Here is a 22,629-nt window from a genome sequence, read left to right on the forward strand (position 1 = left end):
TTCTGTTCACCTTACCACAGTAGAGAATCAGCCAGACAAAAACTGCTGCAACCAGCATTTTATTTGTCCAGACAAGAATCAGCATATTTGCCAGGTAGCAGGCATTCCGGTACCATCCAGCAAAGCCGGATCCACAGGGCTCTTACCACATATGTGACACTTTGATACACTTTATCCAGATTCTTAAAGGGGTTGTCTCACTTCAGCAATTGGCATTTATCATGTAGAGAAAGTTAATACAAGGCACTTACTAATGTATTGCGATTCTCCATATTGCCCCCTTTGCTGGTTGGATTCATTTTTCCATCAGATTATTCACTGCTCGTATCCAGGGATTATGACCACCCTACAATCCAGTAGTGGTGGCCGTGTGTGCACACTATAGGAAGAAGCGCCAGCACCACTGATGGCTAGGACTATGGGAGAGTGTGCAGGCACGGATGCGCAGCAGCTTTCGTCCCGGCCACCTCATATATGCTCTGCAGTGGTGAATGTAACCCCTCGATCCAGGCAGTGCATAATGTGATGGGAAAATGTACATTATGATATTCCTTCCACTAATTATCTGAAAGCTTGCATTTAGTCAAGGGCCCCAAGAACCCCTTCAAAGCTTAGATACTAAAGCCACAGACGGCAGCTGCACAGATAGAACTACTACATGAGAAATAATCCTGAACAGCTCCATCAGCAGCCGGAATTCTGCTCTTTTATAAGACAGGCCTGTCAGTGCAACACAACAGCTAGCAGTGTGCTGACAGAACGTCAGGCTTCCACAAGCAGTGCCGTATTATGCTGGTGCATCTTAAATAGGTTCTCCAGGAATTATTTAAAATGGTCACCAGGATGTGAGCAGGACTGGTTGTCTCCACTTGTAGAGCTGCCTAGGGGATGAGGAGGAAGGACCTCACTACACTGTATTTATGTGATCCTGCCTACGATATGCCATCATGGCTGAGCAGCCTGACAGGAACACTCAACAATGGGTAGTATGTGAAAGTGCCAGAGCATAGTGTGTAGTAAGTCCACATCTCCTCACACCCCTAGGCAGCCCTGCAAATAGAGGCAACCAGTCCTGCTCACATTCTAGGACAGGTTGCTGGCAACCATTTAAAATAATTCCCAGAGAACCACTTTAAGAAAAATTGGATTACCGGTAGTCCTGAAGGGTTCCTATTGGATCACCCCTAATGTAATGTAATCTGTACCATCCTGGGACAGGTTCCTCCGGTGATTGTTGCCTACCCACATCTTCCTCCCATTCCTTGTATAAGAGAAGGGTAGCATAACCCTCTAACCACTCTCCAGTACTTGATGGGTTGGATCCATGGGGAACCATGTACAGATTCATACAGGCTACAGGACCATGCTTCTTGGAGTACCTAGGTGGCATGTACGCCTCCCACCACATGTCAGATTGAGGCATTTCAGGCTGATGAAGGGGTGTGGCATGCTCATGTTATATTTTGAAAAGTAAATGCACCTTGGCAGGTGCCCAACATACATACAGTCTTCTATATTCTGGAGTAATCTCAGCTTTTCAATGGTGATGCTACAGGTAGTAGCTGACATATGTCTGGACACCCTACTCATGGTTTACATTGTAATCATTTTCCCATTGCCCAAAAAAATATGTCTCAGTAGACTTTGTGTGCACATCACCCACTAGGATCACGGCAAACAGTCAGCTTATCTGGAGCCTCCTTTGGCTATCGTCATTGTATCCTAGCATGCTGAGAGTTATAGTTTCACAGCTGGAGGGTCACAGGACCTAGTATCATAATCGACATTTTGGGGAGATTGCATTCATTTTCCTCTAACAAACATATTGCAAGTATTGCTCCAACATCACATGGACACACATCTCCAGCACATCTCGTAGGGAACTTATATGGATGATTTACAAGAAGCTTTATCCAGCGAGTTCCAATCTACATTGCAGTCTCTGATCAGTCAGTGGTAAATGCTGCTTCGTGTCTTCTGCTGATTCTTATTGGCATAATTCAGCTCAGCGCCTCCTGTTAGGAGAATGTCTATACCTGTGCAGAATGTACCTTCAGCTGCCAGGAACAGCGCAGCCTTGGCACACTCCTCAGCTGTCCCCATTCGACCCAGGAGCTAGAAGGAACACATGAGAAAAGGGAGTGGTAAAGATTAAATACAAGGACGAGTATACACCATACACCACAATGTATTTGAGAACTGGATGAAAATTTGCTGACAATGTTACACTGGGGCAGTGGCATGCCCAGGGTGTTTGGCACCCGGGACACGTCATTTCTCTGCCCCCCCCCCCCCATACTTAACCACATACCTCTTACATCCAAGGACATCTCCTGTCATGTAGACCTTCTCTTTCCTCTTCTCCATTTGACCCAGACCGCCATGACATACAGAGTTTGTAACACACGTTCGATTTCTAAATTTTTCCATCAACCTCCCCATCCTGGTGTCCCCACAGTGTCATCCTGCTGCCACCCCCAATACTGTGCCCACTGTGCTTCCTAATGCCCCAGGTACTATACTGCTAAAAAAAATAGTGACCCTAATAGACATAGTTGGGGTCATTTATCAAACTGGTGTAAAGTAGAACTGGATTTCCAAAAGAGCTGTCAAATATGAAAGGTGGAATCTGATTGGTTGCTATGGGCAACTAAGCCAGTTCTACTTTACACCAGTTTGATAGATTACCCCAAGGCTAAATGCACACGATCAGGATTGCGTGCGGATAATCCGCACTGTAGGTCATGTACATTTTATTCTATGAGAATTTGAAATTCTCAGCGCACATGATGCAGATTTTTTCAGCGCGGATTTTGACCTGCAGTGCGGATTTTAAAATCCGCAGCATGTCAATTTATTTTATTTTTCCTGACCAGATTTTCTTCATTCACTTAGTAAAATCCGTACTGAAACCGCACCAGATTTGACTGCACAGATTTGCCTGCGAACACCTGCGGATTTCAGTGCAGATGCTCCGCACATGAATCCTGAACGTGTGCATGTACCCCAAATGTCCCTATAGTGTCTACAGCAGCTATAATGTCCCTTAGAGTGTCCCCAGTAATAATAACACCCTATATTGTGCTCCAGGTAATAATCCCTGTATAGTGTCCCCAAAAATAATAGAATGACCCCAACAGTGCCTTCCCAATAGCAAAGTCCCCCACACAGTAGTGTCCCCCACACTGCCCCCCACACAGTAGTGTCCCCCACATAGTAACCCCTCCCATAATTATTTGCCCCCACACAGTATCCCACCTTATTTCCCCCCACACACGTCCTCCTGTGTGCACCCCTCTCATGTCCCCCAATTTTTTTTGCCCCCACATGGTAGCCCACCATATTTTTCCCCCTCATGTCCTCCCGTTTGCACCCCGGCCCGCTCATGTCCCCCAAAGTTGCAAAGTTGGCACATAAAATTAAAAAAAAAACCTAAAAGCTGAATACTCAACTGCGCTTGCTTTCAGAGTCCCGGCACTATGCTGCGGCCTGAAGCCTATGGCGGTAATCGGCAGTGGGGCAGGGAACTATGCGCTCCACTCCCTGCCCCGCCGCAGTATGTGGGTGTCAGTGCTTCAGCAATGAGAGCTTCCATCTGTATTGATGGAAGTGCTCATTGCTTCTGGGCCTGCTGGCACCCCCGTGAGACCCGGAACCCAGGGCAGACCTCCCTCCCCCCCCCCTCCCCACTCCATTCGTACCCCATTGGGCAGACGCAGCAGCATTCTATCCCCACTGAGGATATTTTGCCTACTCTCTGTGTATACACCTCCACTCAATGGACATTCTAGGATCAGCGTGGGGAAACTGTCTTCTGTGCCGCAGGACATCAGTCACCTAGGAGGAAGTCAGTGAAAGCTACTCCAGCTACATGCCTCAGTGACTCCAGCAACTTCACTTAGAGGACATCACGTACGATTACAAAGTTTTGCTTTTGTTTTTTTCACAAAAACTGTTTACTGGGAAAACGGGTTTCAAGGGAATCTATCTCCACGAAGTGCAGCGCAATCTGCAGGCAGCATGGTATAGAGCAGGAGGAGCTGAGCAGATGGATATATAGTTTTGTGAGAAAAGATTGAGTATGACTTAATGTATTCATGAAATCCCTGCTATTTCTGAGCTTAGCAGTAATTTGGGCGGTCCTATCAGTGATTGACCACTCTCTCGGTTTCGTTATGCAGTGTCCCGGCTGCTGGCAGAACCCCTTGCTCTCTAGGAGGAAGTGAGTCAGTCTGGTGTAAGCTGTGGATGTGTGTACAGCTAAGAGCACAGCTTAAAGAGGTTCTCTACCTTTTTCTTACTGATGATCTATCCTTTGGATACGTCATCAGCATCTGATCGGTGGGGGTCCGACACCTGGGACGCAGTCCAATCAACTGTTTGAGAAGGTAGCGGCGCTCACAGTAGTAGTAAAGTGGATGGGGCCGAGCTGCACCCAGGCCACGTGACAAAGTTGTGACGACATTGGCCTGCGGGAATGCCATGGCACTACTGTGAGCACCGCCGCCTTCTCAAACAGCTGATCCACGAGGGTCCTGGGTGTTTGACTCCTACCGATCAGATGCTGATGACCTATCCAAAAGATAGATCATCAGTAAGAAAAAGGTAGAGAAGCCCTTTAAAGCAGTTTTCCGACTTTTTTTTTTTCTATAGGTTCAACACCCTAGAGTCCTGCCAACCAGCTGTTTGAGGCTTACTCTAGGCCAGTGAAGTCACGTTCATTTGTCACTGAGGTGAGGCAGAGCTCAGTGCCAGTCAAGAAAATCCAAAGGCGCTGCAAAACCAAGCACAGCCACTATACAATGTACTGCACTGTGCTTGGTAAGGCTACTTTTACATTAGCGTTTTTTGTGGATCCGTCATAGATCTGCAAAAACGCTTCAGTTACAATAATACAACCGCATGCATCCGTCATGAATGGATCCGGTTGTATTATGTCTTCTATAGCCATGACGGATCCGTCATGAACACCATTGAAAGTCAATGGGGGACGGATCCGTTTTCTATTGTGTCAGAGAAAACGGATCCGTGCTGGCACACAATGTAAGTCAATGGGGACGGATCCGTTTTCTCTGACACAATAAAAAATTGATCCGTCCCCCATTGACTTTCAATGGTGTTCATGACGGATCCGTCATGGCTATAGAAGACATACTACAATCGGATCTATTCATGTCCAATGAATTGCTCCGCACCATGACGCAAGCAGCATTTTGGTGTCCTCCTCCAGAGCGGAATGGTGACTGAACGGAGGCAAACTGATGCATTCTGAGCGGATCCTTTTCCATTCAGAATGCATTAGGGCAAAACTGATCAGTTTTGGATCGCTTTTGAGAGCCCTGAAGGAATTTCACAAACGGAAAGCCAAAACGTTAGCGTGAAAGTAGCCTAAGCTGTGAGAATACCACAGCCTCCTCAAACAGCAGAGGATAGGTCATCAGTATAAAAAAAAAAACAACTTGAGGCCTCATGCACACAAACTTTGTTTTGGTCCGCATCCGAGCCACAGTTTTTGCTGCTTTGATGCGGACCCATTCACTTCAATGGGGCCGCAAAAGATCCAGACAGCACTCAGTGTGCTGTCCGCATCCGTTGCTCCGTTCCGTGGTCCGCAAAAAAAAATATAACCTGTCCTATTCTTGTCATTTTTGCGGACAAGAATAGGCAGTTATATTAATGGCTGTCCGTGCCGTTCCGCAAATTGTGGAACGCACACGGACGCCATCTGTGTTTTGCGTATCTGCAATTTGCGGATCGCAAAACACACAGCGGTCGTGTGCATGAGGCCTGACAGGGAAGCTTCCTTTCCCTGTGGATTACAAGCAGGAGACTGACAGCATATGTGACATCCCTTCAGAAAAAAGAGTTACTGAATGCAGCAGAAAGTTCAGCGGCCATGCAAGGAGGATTGCAGAGCATCACCACCCTATTATAAGGACAGAAGGGTCCTCTGTTTAGAGACTGTATTCTACTGAAATGATAGATAGATAGATAGATAGATAGATAGATAGATAAAGATAAACGTGAGATTTCACAGCCTGATTGAAAAGAGAGAGACTAGCCTCCCATATACAGCTCTGGGAATTGTATATGCCAACTATAAACACTGCATCAGTACCTATGTGAACCAGCTATTGGACTGCCTTAGTAAAATACAGTGGACTTGTGACATAAAACCCCTCCTCATCATTGTGTGCACCAACACCCGCATTTCTGTCACATCATTCAGGGACCCTGCCTTGCACCTCAAAACTCATCTGCACCAAGGCCACCCCACCTAACATCAGGCAGGAGGACCCAAAGCCAGGACAAGAAGTTCCTAGGATTGCAGATAAAGAAATAGAGCCTTCAGACCACTAACCTAAGTTCCAGCAGATGAGAAAAGTTCCTATTTATCCAGCTAGCATAGCCGAGTGGAGAGAGCTACCGCAGAGCTGGGATGGTTGCAGAAGTGTTTGCCTGCCAGAGTTAAGCCAATACCTGCTGATGACCAAGATACCGTTTGGAAACAGTTTGAGTTACCGTTTATGCCAAGTAAAGCTGTGTTCAACGTTACTACAAGTCTGGACTCAATTATTCCTTCTTCATCCAAGTTTTTCATCCCTTTTGCACTTTCTTCGGACTGCACCACGTCTGGGATCCAAGGATATCCAGGTAGGAGCACCATGACACGTGCATACAACACCTTCAGCGAGCATAGGCCACTCTAGCAATCCGACCCTGGGTAACAACACTACCGTCTACAAAGGGGACTCCATGTCCTTGTTGCTTAACCGCAACTGGCATCATGATTACTTGCTCTATAAGAGGGCATATGTTGTAGAAACCTCCTAAGGGGCAAGGGATACCCCAGACGCTGGCAGTGGGCCGCTGCACATGGCCCAGGGAGCAACATATCAAGGACTGCCACCGTGAGTACAACTATTACCATTCTCTCCACCTACCCTGCAGCTCGCTGCACTTGTCATGCAGCGTTAGCTGTATATCACTGATAGGACCCCCCACTTAACACCTCAAGCTCAAAAAGAGCAGAGATATAAATGAATAAAATACAAATTACACTGCTTAATTTTGTCCATAAAACTATATATCAGTTTGCTCAGCTCCTCCTGCTCTATAGCATGCTGCCTGCAGATTGCACTCGATTTTCATGGTGACAGGTTCTCTTCAAATTCTGCAAGGTGATTTTAATTCTAAGCCAGTCAGCAGACTATTTTATGACAGTCTGCAATGTGTGCCCCTTTTACACCTAAATAGTTTCTATGAAACTACAAAATTGATGGATATATTATCTCTCCCTCCCCACCATGTTCTGTCTGCAGCATTCTTACCTGTGCATCCTTCCCTCCCAGGATCATGGCATCTGGGTCAGTAGAATGACCGGATAGCTCCTCCCACAGCGGTGTCCATATGTTTCCAGGAGATATGCTGAAGGTAGATAATGGGATTTTATGGAATGTACAGCTTCATATCTTACCTCAATTACCATGCATTATATTGGGTGGGCCACGAAAACAGAACTGTTCCTCCTGTGGTTTGCACAGGATTATTACCTATTACAGAAGATGCTCGAAGTGGTTTCTGCCAGTGGTTATGCAAAGTTCTGCTCATTTTAACATTTTAAGAAACACCCACAATACCACAAGTTCCACATTCCAGACCTGAAGTTCAATTTGCTGGGTATTGACTTCATAAATCCTACCCTTCAGGTAACTCCACAGAAGAAAGTTGGACGCAATTAGGTCTAGTGACCATGGAGGCCACAGCCCTTTTGCCCACTGTACATTCCACTGTAGATGCCACAAGGAATGCATGTGACTTATGGGAAGTCACCCTGTCTTGCTGGAAGAACCAATACCCAGACTTGTGATCAGTGAACTGTGCTGGAAGATGTGCATGTAAACAGCTGTGTTCACACGTCCATCAAAGAATATTGGATCCACATACCCACAGTACACCAAATGCTGATATTTGGATCATAAATTGGCTGTTGGTTGAATTTTCTGTGTGTCAGTATACCTATTGTTCTGTGCATTAACACATCCGGCTCAGTAGAACCAGCTTCTTCGGACATGACGCATTGCAACAGGTCCAAATGTGTGTCTACAATCATGTATCCAGTAGCTAATTTCAATCCATCACATGCTACTGTTGATTCCCCCTACTTAAACCCCTTAACGAAAAATGTTGTACATGTACGTAATTTGCGTAAAGGATATGTGTACAGAGCAGGTTTAAGTGATACATAGGCGTCAGGTGCCAGCTATGTAACAGGCTGACACCCGACCATAATGACCAAGATCAGAAATAACTCTGATCCCAGTCATTTGACTTTTCAATAGCGACCGCAGCATCTGAGCAATTAAACAGAAGGAGGGGGCTCCCTCTGTCCTCCCATGGGAGCCCCTGTGCCATAATCACGGAAATCTGATCAGTTGTTATGACAGTCTGGGGCCTTGTGAAGGCTCAGAGATCTGTCATAGTAAGGCTATGTTCATAGTAGCATTGGGAATCCAGTACCCTGATCCACCAGAGGATCAGGCTAAGCTCTATGCAGTGTTTTTTGCCCTGCTGACAGCCGGCATTTATGTCAGAACAGCCCGCCGGATCAGTCATGCCGGAGATGACGAAGCCTAAGCTGCCTGTTTGCAGCACGGCTTAAAGGGCAGCCTGTGAAAATCCCAGACTGCAAAAGGACAGTAAAAAAAAAAAATATATATTTTTTAAATAAATAAAATAAAAAACGCAAACGCTCCCTTTCCCAATTTTACATATAAAAATTGAACAAAATTAGTATGTAGCCCTAAATGGTATCAATAAAAAGGACATATCTTCTCACAAAAAAATAGCCCTCACACAGCTCTATAAATGAAAATATAAAAAAGTTTTGGGTGTCAGAATATGGTGATGCAAAATAATTTACATTCAGTTTTTTATCACGCGCGTGCAAAACGCATTGAACATACACGCGATAAAAACTGAACAACGGATCGCAATCGCAGTCAGAACTGACTGCAATTGGGTACCTACTCATGCGGGTTTGCCGCAATGCATCCGGACCTTATCTGGACACGTTCGTGTGAAAGAGGCCTAAGGGTGCCTGCACACATTGCGGAATACGTGCCGTTTTTCTGAGCGGATTCTCTTGCAGAAAAACTGCAGCGTCGTACTGTAACAGTAAAGTGTATGAGATTACACAAATCTCATGTACACTTTGCAGATTTTTTCACCTTTTTGACCTGCTGCGTGGATTTCCAGTTCTGCAGCATGTGAATTGAGTTTGCAGTTTTAGCTGTGGATTTCACCTTTTGCCAATGAAGGGCAAGATCAGTGAAAACTGCATCAAATCCACACCAAAAAACGCTGTTGAAAACTGCAGATTTTGGTGCAGAAACACATAAAATTTGTGCGGATCTTTGTGCATTTACCTGCACTTGTGTGCAGGTGGCCTAAGGGTTCCTTCACATGTTGCGGAATTTTCCACAACAAAATCCGCAATTGATGATTTTTCAAAGTTGTGATTTTTGTGCGGATTAGGCTACATACGAACAAACATTGTTTGTTTCTGTGTCCGTTCAGTTTTTTTTAGCAGATAAATGGGTCCGCAAAAAATGCGGACAGCACACGGTGTGCTGTCCGCATTAGTATTAGAGTGGCTTGAGGCATTACAACAAAAGGAAATTCTGGGGGAAAAGCTGTACTTAACATGGCACTGCTAAGGGAGTGGATACAAGAGCTGCCCTGAGTGACATGTCTGCCTGCTGGGAGACTCTGCAGCATGTTGTATGTGTAGGACTACAAGTCCCAGCTGTACAATGACACTGCTATGGGAGTGGATAAAAGAGCTGCCCTGAGTGCTGGGAGAGCCACCAGGAACTTGTAAGTGTAGAACTACAGCTGTATAATGACACTGCTAATACACACAGGATCTTCCCCCTACCTTTTTGTGCAATGCTCTTTCTAGTCTGTCAGCTCCTGCGCCCAGAATTGTCACTGCTGCAGCTACCCAGTCTGTGCAGCTGAAGGGGTTAAGAGTCCTAGGAGAGAGCAGACAGCCCGCAGTGAAGGGGGCATGGCCAGCACAGTGACATCTTGTTTACAGGCTTGTAAACAAACTTTATCAGAGCAGGGAGAGAAGCTGACATCACAGGTCATGTGACCCTCAGTCAGGGCTGGCGCTACCTGTAAGGCGACCTAGCTAGGGCGCAATTGAGCAGGGGGGTGCCGTGCGGTTTAAAAAAAATAAGCGTTGGTTATGTGTGTAACATCCCAGAGTATGTCACTAAACTCTGTCTCCCTGCTACAATATGTTAAGTGTATATGTATTGTCATCTGGTGTCATTTAACTGTGCATTTTCATCATATGTACTTTCCAGGCTTGTATTATGTATTTGCTGTAATTTCCCTGTCCGCCAGCAGGTCGCAGCCATATGTAGCAGACCATAGATATGTTAGTATATCTAGTCTGGAATAGTCCATTCCAGTCTAGCCTCCCCTGTGTGAGCAGAAGTGGGACGTTTCCATGTCCTGTCTCATCAGGAGGGGAAGGAAGTTAGTCAGTGTACCAGCCACCCCTGCCAGGGGCAGGCTGTGCTGGTAGGAGCTCCCAGAACCAGGGATCCCAACCCTGGATCCCGCCTCGGCTGAGGCAAGGATCCATCTTCCCAGCCTGAGCCATCAGCCTCAGCTGGTTGACAAGCAAGCAACAACCTCCAGAACTTTAGATCTCCAGGACGACATCATTCCCTGCGAGCAGTGCTGTGAGTACATATCCAGAGTCCAGGGGAAGCCAAATTCCTCCTCAGCTAGTCAGGCCCATTACAAGCAGAAGACAGACAGAGCAGAAGATAAATACCTGCCAGATTCTTTAGGCATATGACAAGAAGCAGAATAGATATAAATTCCTGACACATATTGCCAATACCTGCTGGAACCCAAAAAGACTCATGCTGTAACTCGTATGGATATCTGTTGCCATTCAGTAAAGACAAGTTGGATTATATATCCTGTCTGGATCTCAATCTTTCCACCATTACTCCTATTAACAACACTCAATTTATTGCAAGTGAGCCAGGATCCAGGAGTCCAGCCGTACCAAGGTAGGAGACACCGTTGACACTACCATATCTGCTATACAGAGACATTATCCCCCTCTGGCATTCCTCGCCTGGAACGTGAGTTATAACATCTTAAAGGGCCCTGCTACAGTACCTGCGCAAGCTGCAATTGGCTTCACAAACTACTATAGACTTATACACATATATATACTGACCCACTGCATAGCTGACCCACTGTACCGGTGTCCTGCTCATTGCATGTGGTCCTGCCGCAAGTTTTTTTTTAAAGTCCGGCGGCCGGCCCTCCCCCGCATCAGGCGGCTGCCACGTCTATGTATGTGCACCGCCCGGGTGCAGCCTGAAGAGAGGGACTGACAGGAGGGAAACGCCTCTAATGTAGCGTGGCCGAGCTCTGTTCGGTCCGCGGTACAGGAGCTTTTGTTTCCTGTACCCAGCCGGACTGACAGGAAGTGCTCACTTAGTGTGCACTTCCTGTCAGTCCGGCCGGGTACAGGAAACAAAAAGGGAGGGGAGGAAAATGAGATTGACAAAGGAGGGGGGGAATGAGAGTGACAAGGGAGGGGAGGAATGAGAGTGACAAGGGAGGGGGAGGAATGAGACTGACAAGGGAGGGGGAGGAATGAGACTGACAAGGGAGGGGGAGGAATGAGACTGACAAGGGAGGGGAGGAATGAGAGTGACAAGGGAGGGGGGGAATGAGAGTGACAAGGGAGGGGGGGAATGAGAGTGACAAGGGAGGGGAGGAATGAGAGTGACAAGGGAGGGGAGGAATGAGAGTGACAAGGGAGGGGAGGAATGAGAGTGACAAGGGAGGGGAGGAATGAGAGTGACAAGGGAGGGGAGGAATGAGAGTGACAAGGGAGGGGAGGGAATGAGAGTGACAAGGGAGGGGAGGGAATGAGAGTGACAAGGGAGGGGGGGGAGGGAATGAGAGTGACAAGGGAGGGGGTAATGAGAGTGACAAGGGAGGGGGTAATGAGAGTGACAAGGGAGGGGGGGAGGTAATGAGAGTGACAAGGGAGGGGGGGAGGGAATGAGAGTGACAAGGAAGGGGGAATGAGAGTGACAAGGAAGGGGGAATGAGAGTGACAAGGGAGGGGGGAATGAGAGTGACAAGTTGAGGGGGGGGAGAGTGACAAGGGAGGGAGGGGAAGAGAGTGACAAGGGAGGGGGGGGAGAAGAGAGTGACAAGGGAGGGAGGGGGGGAGAAGAGAGTGACAAGGGAGGGAGGAAGGGAGAAGAGAGTGACAAGGGAGGGAGGGAAGGATGAAGAGAGTGACAAGGGAGGGAGGGAAGGATGAAGAGAGTGACAAGGGAGGGAGGGAAGGATGAAGAGAGTGACAAGGGAGGGAGGGAAGGATGAAGAGAGTGACAAGGGAGGGAGGGAAGGATGAAGAGAGTGACAAGGGAGGGAGGGAAGGATGAAGAGAGTGACAAGGGAGGGAGGGAAGGATGAAGAGAGTGACAAGGGAGGGAGGGAAGGATGAAGAGAGTGACAAGGGAGGGAGGGAAGGATGAAGAGAGTGACCAAGGGAGGGAGGGAAGGATGAAGAGAGTGACAAGGGCGGGGGAGAGAAGAGGTGACAAGGGAGGGGGGAGAAGAGAGTGACAAGGGAGGGGGGGGAGAAGAGAGTGACAAGGGAGGGGGAGAAGAGAGTGACAAGGGAGGGGGGAGAAGAGAGTGACAGGGAGGGGGGAGAAGAGAGTGACAAGGGAGGGAGGTAAGGATGAAGAGAGTGACAAGGGAGTGAGGGAAGGATGAAGAGAGTGACAAGGGAGGGAGGGAAGGATGAAGAGAGTGACAAGGGAGGGAGGTTGGAAGAGAGACAAGGGAGGGAGGGGGGGGGGAAGAGAGACAAGGGAGGGAGGGAAGGGAGAAGAGAGTGACAAGGGAGGGGGGAGAAGAGAGTGACAAGGGAGGGAGAAAAGAGTGACAAGTGAGGGAGGGGGGAAGAGAGTGATAAGGGAGGGAGGGAAGGATGAAGAGAGTGACAAGGGAGGGAGGCAAGGATGAAGAGATTGACAAGGGAGGGAGGGAAGGATGAAGAGAGTGACAAGGGAGGGAGGGAAGGATGAAGAGAGTGACAAGGGAGGGAGGGAAGGATGAAGAGAGTGACAAGGGAGGGAGGGAAGGATGAAGAGAGTGACAAGGGAGGGAGGGACGGATGAAGAGAGTGACAAGGGAGGGAGGGAAGGATGAAGAGACTGACAAGGGAGGGGGGGGAGAGAGACAAGGGAGGGAGGGAAGGGAGAAGAGAGTGACAAGGGAGGGGGGAGAAGAGAGTGACAAGGGAGGGAGAAGAGAGTGACAAGGGAGGGAGGGGGGGAAGAGAGTGACAAGGGGGGAAGAGAAGAGAGTGACAAGGGGGGGGAACGAGAGTGACAAGGGCGGGGGGGAAGGGAGAAGAGAGTGATAAGGGAGGGAGGGGGGAGAAGAGAGTGACCATGGGGGAGGGGGGAGAAGAGAGTGACAAGGGAGGGGGGGAGAAGAGAGTGACAAGGGAGGGAGAAGAGAGTGACAAGGGAGGGAGAAGAGAGTGACAAGGGAGGGAGGGGGGGGAAAGAGAGTGACAAGGGGGGGAGAAGAGAGTGACAAGGGAGGGGGGGAAGGGAGAAGAGAGTGACAAGGGAGGGAGGGGGGAGAAGAGAGTGACAAGGGAGGGGGGAGAAGAGAGTGACAAGGGAGGGGGGAGAAGAGAGTGACAAGGGAGGGAGGGGGTAGAAGAGAGTGACAAGGGAGGGAGGGGGGAGAAGAGAGTGACAAGGGAGGGAGGGGGGGAGAAGAGAGTGACAAGGGAGGGAGGGGGGGAGAAGAGAGTGACAAGGGAGGGAGGGGGGGGAGAAGAGAGTGACAAGGGAGGGAGGGGGGAGAAGAGAGTGACAAGGGAGGGAGGGGGGAGAAGAGAATGACATGGAAGGGAGGGAGGGGGGAGAAGAGAATGACATGGAAGGGAGGGAGGGGGGAGAAGAGAGTGACAAGGGAGGGGGGGAGAAGAGAGTGACATGGGAGGGAGGGAAGGGAGAAGAGAGTGACAAGGGAGGGAGGGAGGGAAGGATGAAGAGAGTGACAAGGGAGGAAGGGAAGGATGAGAGAGTGACAAGGGAGGGAGGGGGGGAAGAGACAAGGGAGGGAGGGGGGGGAGAAGAGAGTGACAAGGGAGGGGGGGAGAAGAGAGTGACGAGGGAGGGGGGGAGAAGAGAGTGACGAGGGAGGGAGGGGGGAGAAGAGAGTGATGAGAGAGGGAGGGGGGGAGAAGAGAGTGATGAGAGAGGGAGGGAAGGGAGAAGAGAGTGACGAGGGAGGGGGGAGGAGAAGAGAGTGACAAGGGAGGGAGGGAGGGAGGGGGGGGGGAGAGTGACAAGGGAGGGGGGAAGGGAGAAGAGAGTGATAAGGGAGGGGGGAAGGGAGAAGAGAGTGATAAGGGAGGGGGGGAGAGGGAGAAGAGAGTGATAAGGGAGGGGGGAAGGGAGAAGAGAGTGATAAGGGAGGGGGGAAGGGAGAAGAGAGTGATAAGGGAGGGGGGAGAAGAGAGTGATAAGGGAGGGGGGGAGAAGAGAGTGATAAGGGAGGGGGGGAGAAGAGAGTGACAAGGGAGGGAGGGGGGGAGAAGAGAGTGACAAGGGAGGGAGGGGGGGAGAAGAGAGTGACAAGGGAGGGAGGGAGGGGGGGAGAGAAGAGAGTGACAAGGGAGGGGGGGAGAAGAGAGTGACAAGGGAGGGAGAAGAGAGTGACAAGGGAGGGAGGGGGGGAGAAGAGAGTGACAAGGGAGGGGGGGAAGAGAGGGACATGGGAGGGAGGGAAGGGAGAAGAGAGTGACAAGGGAGGGAGGGAAGGATGAAGAGAGTGACAAGGGAGGGAGGGAAGGGAGAAGAGAGTGACAAGGGAGGGAGGGAAGGATGAAGAGAGTGACAAGGGAGGGAGGGGGGAGAAGAGTGACAAGGGAGGGAGGGAAGGGAGAAGAGAGTGACAAGGGAGGGAGGGGGGGAGAAGAGAGTGACAAGGGAGGGGGGGAGAGAGAGTGACATGGGAGGGAGGGAAGGAGAAGAGAGTGACAAGGGAGGGAGGGAGGGAAGGATGAAGAGAGTGACAAGGGAGGGAAGGATGAAGAGAGTGACAAGGGAGGAAGGGAAGGATGAAGAGAGTGACAAGGGAAGGAGGGGGGGAGAAGAGAGTGACGAGGGAGGGAGGGAAGGGAGAAGAGAGTGACGAGGGAGGGAGGGAAGGATGAAGAGAGTGACGAGGGAGGGAGGGAGGGGGGAGAAGAGAGTGACAAGGGAGGGAGGGGGGGAGAAGAGAGTGACAAGGGAGGGAGGGGGGGAGAAGAGAGTGACGAGGGAAGGAGGGGGGGAAGAGAGTGACGAGGGAGGGAGGGAAGGGAGAAGAGAGTGACGAGGGAGGGAAGGGAGAAGAGAGTGACAAGGGAGGGAGAAGAGAGTGACATGGGAGGGAGGGGGGGGAGAAGAGAGTGACAAGGGAGGGGGGAGAAGAGAGTGACAAGGGAGGGGGGAGAAGAGAGTGACAAGGGAGGGGGGGGAGAAGAAGAGAGTGACGAGGGAGGGAGGGAAGGGAGAAGAGAGTGACGAGGGAGGGAGGGAAGGATGAAGAGAGTGACAAGGGAGGGAGGGGGGAGAAGAGTGACAAGGGAGGGAGGGAAGGGAGAAGAGAGTGACAAGGGAGGGAGGGACGGGAGAAGAGAGTGGCAAGGGAGGGAGGAGAAGAGAGTGACAAGGGAGGGTGGAGAAGAGAGTGACAAGGGAGGGAGGGAGGGGGGGAGAAGAGAGTGACAAGGGAGGGAGGGGGAGGAGAAGAGAGTGACAAGGGAGGGAGGGGGGGGAGAAGAGAGTGACAAAGGAGGGAGGAGAAGAGAGTGACAAGGGAGGGAGGAGAAGAGAGTGACAAGGGAGGGAGGAGAAGAGAGTGACAAGGGAGGGAGGAGAAGAGAGTGACAAGGGAGGGAGGAGAAGAGAGTGACAAGGGAGGGAGGAGAAGAGAGTGACAAGGGAGGGAGGAGAAGAGAGTGACAAGGGAGGGAGGAGAAGAGAGTGACAAGGGAGGGAGGGGGGAGAAGAGAGTGACAAGGGAGGGGGGGAGAAGAGAGTGACAAGGGAGGGGGGGGAGAAGAGAGTGACAAGGGAGGGGGGGAGAAGAGAGTGACAAGGGAGGGAGGGGAGAAGAGAGTGACAAGGGAGGGAGGGGGGAGAATAGAGTGACAAGGGAGGGAGAGGGGGGGAGAAGAAAGTGACAAGGGAGGGGGGGAGAAGAAAGTGACAAGGGAGGGAGGGGGGGAGAAGAGAGTGACAAGGGAGGGAGGTGGGGGAGAAGAGAGTGACAAGGGAGAGAAAAGACACTGTGCAGTACTGGTGTTAAGGGCCCATTCACACATCCGTGTGTGTTTTGCTGATCAACGAATCCGCGGATCAGCAAAACACGGACACCGGCAATGTGCGTTCCGCATTTTGCGGACCGTACATCGCCGGCACTAATAGAATATGCCTATTCTTGTCCACAATTGCGGACAAGAATAGGGCATGTTCTATTTTATTCGGGAACGGAAATGCGGCCCCATAGAAATGAATGGGTCCGCAATTCCTTTCCGCAAAATGCGGAACGGAATTGCGGATATGTGAATGGAGCCTAAAGGAGCACTATAGTGCCAGGAAAACAAACGTATTTTCCTGGCACTATATAGTTGTTAGGAGTGGGGCACCCTCGTGTCCCCCTCCCACTGTGCTGAAGGGGTTAAAACCCCTTCAGCCACTTACCTTTCTCCAGCGCAGGCACTGGGAATTCTTCTCCCCGATCCTCCTCTCAGCTGCAAATGCGCACCCATTCAAAACTATGTTCCGCTTTTTTCCCACTGTAATTTTTACAGTGAGAATCGCGGAAGCAACTCTAGCGGCCACCAGGGAGACAGCTACAAGAAGCTTGATTAACCCTAAGGGAAACAAAGCAGTTCTTTTAATTTAAATGCTGAGAAAGGGGTGGAACATATGTGATGTCGTGATATGGGCAGATCATCTGATAAGGGAGGGGGTGGTCGCGGCAATTTTTATCTTGTCTAGGGCGGCAAAAATTCTTGCACCGGCCCTGCCCTCAGTCAAATCTGATAAACCAGGCACTGCAGATAAAGTGAGTTAATTGGAAAGCTGTTACATTTGCCTAGTTAGGAACATAGAAAGTACAAAAAAATAACTCAAACAACCCCTTTAAAGGGGTTCTGCAGGCAGTATAAACTGATCTATCCTCAGGATATAAGATTGATGAGGGAGCCAACATCCAGCGCCCCCGCCGATCAGCTGTTTGAAGAGGAGGCAGCACTCCATGAGAGTGCTACTTCCTCTTCATTACACTGCCCATCATCTCAGAAGTGCAGTGTAATTACAAGTACTCTCTGCATTCACTTGACATGTAGCGTAATAAAGAGGAAGAAGAGCTCGCATGGAGCACCGCCTCCTCTACAAACCGCTGATTGGCGGAGGTGCCGGGTTTCAGACCACTGCAGATCAGATATTGATGACCTATCTGGAGGATAAGTCATCACTATATACTGTGTAACGTCCCAGAGTGGCATTACCACCTTTTACACCCCCACTATCTCCTATGGTTGATCCGGTGTCATCTTATGTGTTTATTCCAGGTCCTGCATAATGTATATTTATATTTCCTTGCAAATGTTATGTTAAAATGTAACGTACCTGGTTCTCCTGCAGATGGCGGCACCTATGGCAGAGCTAGATTACATAGAATGGAACTTGTCTTTCCATTCTAGCCCTCTCTAGAGAGGGAGGAGTTTAGTTAGTGAGATAGAGTCTAGCTTACCCCCTGTAAGGGGAAGAAGCAGGTCCTGGTCCCTGTTGGACGCACCTTGTCAAGGCCAGCCAGAGTACCTTCAACTCTGCTGGAACAAGAGAAAGGAAGTAAAGAGCTTTAGCAGCCAGGAAGAAAGGTTCCTTGGATAAAGAGAAATAAAGGGAAACATGCAGATCAAGAGAAAGACAGAGTCAGACTACAGAAAGCTAAGTTCAGCAGAAAGGAAAAGTTTCTATTTAATCTGATAGCACAGCTGAGTTAGAGAAAGTGAGAGATCCCCGTAGACAGAAGTGTGCCCTGTATTAGAGAAAGTTTAGCTACAGCATTACCCCTACAGCCCAGACAGCTCCTGTGTTTCCAGTGTGAGAATAGAAAGCTCAGATACTGCAATAACCCTACAGCACAGCCAGTGTTTCTAGTATAATAAAACAAAGCTCAGCTGCTGCATTACCTCTTTAGTACAACCAAGACAGCTCCTGTGCTTCCTGTTTAAAAAGGGAAAGCCCTGCTGCTGCATTAACCCTTCAGCACAGCCCAGACAGCCGCTGTGTTTCCAGTATAAGAAGGGAAAGCTCAGCTTCTGCATTATCCCTACAGCACAGCCCAGACAGCTCCTGTGTTTTTTAGTGTGAGAATAGGAAGCTCAGCTGCTGTAATACTGGAAACACAAGAGCTGTCTGGGCTGTGCTGTAGTGGTAAAAGAAGGGAAAGCTCAGCTGCTGCATTACCCCATACCGCACAGCCCAGACAGCTCCTGTGTTTCCAGTCCAAGAAGGGAAAGCTCAGCTGCTGAAGTAGCGGCAAGCCAGACAATGCTAGGGGTCCCTTTAAGGCGTTAAGAGTTTTTGTCGTGATGCCAGTTGCATTTCAGCAACGAGGGATGGAGTGCCCCTAAGTAGATGGTATTGGTAGTACCCAGGTGTAGGAATGCCAGAGTTGTTTAATGGTTGTCTGTAATGTCCCTTTAGGTGTGGCTTTGCACATGTCACGGTGCTCCTACCTGGATATCCTGGAACCCTAGGCGTGGTCGCCCGCTACAAAGCAAGGGAGGTTGTTGAAGGAGATGAAGAAATTAATTGGGTCCAGACTTTGTATAACATTGAACAGCAGCTTTACTTGTATAAACTTTCATCAAGGAAACAACCTTTGGCATAAATCTTTGGCAGGCTTTGGCATAAATTCTAGCAGGCAAATACTTTGGCTCTGCTACATCTGTCACTCTTTAACTCTGCTGTGCTATCAGGATTAAATGGAAACTTTTCCTTTCTGCTGAACTTAGCTTTCTGAAGTCTAACTCTGCCTTTATCTTGATCTGTATCTTTAACTTTATCCAGGGAATCTTTTCTCCTGGCTTCTGAGGCCTTCAGCTTTTCTCTCTTGTTCCAGCAGAGCTGATGGTGCTCTGCTGGCCTTGGCAGGGCCCGTCCAGCAGGGATGAGGTCCTGCTGCACACCGTTCCCCTAACTCTAGCTAACTGAACTCCTTCCTCTCTGGAGAGGGCTAGGATGGATAGAAGGTTCCATTCTAGTCAAGCTAACTCTGCGATTACTGCCACATTAAATTTTACCAGTCACAACATCAGAAATAAAAATATACAATATGTAGGATCTGGCAATAAATACACATGGTGACTTAGAATCAACCATAGGGGATCGTACAGGGGCACAAAAGGGGGTAATGCCACTCTAGGGCGTTACACATTACCCCTAAAGCCAAACCTGCATCCCAGGAGGATCTTGGGATCTTGCCATGTAAGCTTTTGAATGCTGTAGCCCCCAGCTGTTTCCTGGGCAGGACAATTGTAAGTGCACCAATGTTTTCTGCAACAGAGTCCCAACATTCTGACTCTGTTAGTTGCTAGACAGTAGGGTATAGTAAGCTGAGTGCTAGGAGTAGATAGCTCGGAACAGCATACTGTCTTTATCTTCCAAAGGAGAGTGTGTGTGACTACCATCACCGTCTACCGTTATAGATAGCTGCCCCCTTCACCAGGGTTTTTTCTGAGACAAAATTGCAGTCTCTGCTTTGTTCCTTTTATGTTCTTCACCATTGTTCACCCTTTCCCAAATAAATCTGTTGATCAGTTAACTCTTTCCTGGGGAGAGTGTGTACTGAGCTGGGCAGGGGTTTCAGCCCCTGGCAGAAGAAAATGACCCTCCTGCTATCCTAAAGAGCTCCAAGCAAGATTTGGGTGGAGACACTGCGTCATAGTGAGGCAAGAATCACCATACATTCTGCCTATTGAAGGCTGCCTAAGGGTATGGCAACAGTCAGGTTTCTGCATGCAGTTCTGGAAGCCCAAATCAGGAGTGGATCATAAACGAAGAGAAAGTAGAACGGACACATATGACTTCTCCCCATTTTTGAAGTCACTGTTGGTTTTGGCTTCCAAAACAGCATGCAGAAACCCGACCGTGTGGCCGTACCCGAATGCTAAAACATAAAAAAAAATAATGCCACACCCAGAGCATGCTGTGAACGCCAGAAAACTATCATAAAACCACCACACAAAAATATTCTTTGTGCGCGTTATATATTTTACTATTGCTCAATGTGTAACATCTGGACACAACGTTTTTCACTGCAAAAATACACAATTAAGAACACTGATTATAAAAACAAATACTTAGGGCTTTTTCGCATGAGCATGTCCCTTGCAGGAATCGCGCTCCGTGTGAGAGAGGGATTGTGCGGTCTGGACTATGGAAACACTGACAGCTTTATCATGATAACGCCTTGCATGATTCCGCTACAGAAATGTCAGAACGCGTCTCAGTCATAACATTGCTAACCACACGCACTTTCTAACACATATTTCTAGAGTGAGTGGTGTAAGAATGCAAAAAGTCGCAAAAGCCCCAGTTTGCGACTTTTTGAAGCCAGCATTCTGGAATGAGTGTGTGATAAATCAGGGCTACTGTGAAACTACCCTAATCATTAACCATCTCTTCAAATAAAAATGTCACAGTTTGGACTTTAACCTGTCTGATCATAATATTACTAGGGATGAGCCAAATATATATTTAGAAATTTGTTTTCGGTTCGTGTTGTGGTATTTACTGAGTTGCGTTATGGATTCCGTTACCACAGACCATAACGCAATTCCATGACGGAATGCTTAACGGAATGCCTATGGCCTGCATAACGGATCCGTCCGGTTTCCGTTATGCTGGAGTCCTCTCCTGCATAACGGAAACTGTACGGATCCGTTATGCAGGCCATAGACTTCTATTATGACGGAATAAATAAGGACTGCCTCTAAAGGCATTCCGTTATGCACTCCATCATGGAATTGCGTTATGGTCCGTGGTAACAGAATCCATAACGCAATTCAGTAAATACCACAACACGAACCAAAAACGAATTTCAAAATCTGAAATTCGCTCATCCCTATTACCATCAGAGGTGTTCAACGGCCTCTTTCCACTGAAATAATATTTCACTTCTGTTATGTAAGTGCGGTTGACTTTGGTTGGCCAAATAGATGTTCAGCCACCAGCTATCTAGATCACTTTAACTCCTTCTGTCCCAACACCGTACATGTATGACATAAGGAAGGATTTTAAATACACTGCCCGCTTACAACCGCAGTGGGCGCCACAGCCACCAGGTCTCTGCTGTTTTAAACATTTGAGACTGTGATCATGCCAATCACAGACATTCAACCCTTTAGATGCTGAAATGTGATTAAAGGTATCGAAATTCTGTAAAACCAGAAGTGCATGCTTCTGGGCTAGGAACAGCTCCCCCATGCTGTGACCAGGGGGGGTTGTTCCTTCGCTCTGATGTGCTGGGCCTCTCTGAAGAGACCCAGTGTTTTAGAGCTGTAGTTCCTATGGAGGCCTGCAGGTGGGAGGGCTCAATAGGATAAAATATAAAAATTTAAAATCACTCCCCTTTTCTCAGAATAAAAATAAATAAAACAATAAAAAAATAAAAAATTGCTAAACTATTAAAATATAAAAAATGTTTATCCCTTATGGTGAATGGAAATTTTTTTTATAAAAATGTGGCCAACACTCTAAAATGGTATAAAAAATTACAGATAGTCTTGAAAATATGAGCTCCCGCACAGCACCATAGACATACAGTAACTATAATAAATTTATGGGTGTAAGCATATAGCAATGAAAAAAAATAAAAATTATCAATGTTTTTTTTTTCAGCATTAAAAAACAAGAAAAACTATATAAATGGGGTATTGTAATTAAAGAATGAAAGGCAGAATTGCATATTTTTTTAAAAAATTTCACCCCATTTGGCCTTTTCTTCCTGGATCCCACTACATTGTATGCAATAAATAGGGAGCGGTCATAACGCTTGCCTGCCTACTGTTTTTCATTTAATGTTATGCTACTCTTTCTTTCACTGCAAGTTATACTATGTATTGCGCTGTATTCTGGAGCCTTGGTTTTTACATGTCTAAAACATACTGTAGTTGTTTCACCTGTTAAACAATGTGGTCAGAAGCAACACTGCAAATTCATGGACATTTGTAGTGATCTATCTTTTTTTTTTTTTACTGTGCACCACACTACCAGCGTGTGTAAATACATCCTGAGGGTCCATTCACACGTCCGTATGTGTTTTGCGGATCCGCAAAACACGGACACTGGCAATGTGCGTTCTGCATTTTACGGACTGCTCATTGCCGGCACCCTCATAGAAAATGCCTTTTCTTGTCCGCAATTGCGGACAAGAATAGGACATCTTCTATTTTTTTGCAGAACGGAAGTGTGG

General features: G+C 48.3%; 1 protein-coding gene across 1 annotated transcript in view; it reads right to left on the minus strand.

Moving 5' to 3' along the window:
- Positions 1–1,435: 1,435 nt before the first annotated feature.
- Positions 1,436–22,629, minus strand: part of HSD17B14 (hydroxysteroid 17-beta dehydrogenase 14) — a 63,056-nt gene continuing 41,862 nt past the window's right edge. The window contains exons 8-9 of the mRNA XM_044281533.1: positions 7,332–7,428; positions 1,436–2,115 (exon numbers count right to left, since the gene is read on the minus strand). Coding sequence (XP_044137468.1) covers positions 1,951–2,115; positions 7,332–7,428 — 262 coding nt within the window. The 3' untranslated portion in view covers positions 1,436–1,950. The remainder of the gene's footprint in view (positions 2,116–7,331; positions 7,429–22,629) is intronic.

Source organism: Bufo gargarizans, chromosome 2 (genome assembly GCF_014858855.1).
Source record: "Bufo gargarizans isolate SCDJY-AF-19 chromosome 2, ASM1485885v1, whole genome shotgun sequence".
Taxonomy (NCBI): domain Eukaryota; kingdom Metazoa; phylum Chordata; class Amphibia; order Anura; family Bufonidae; genus Bufo; species Bufo gargarizans.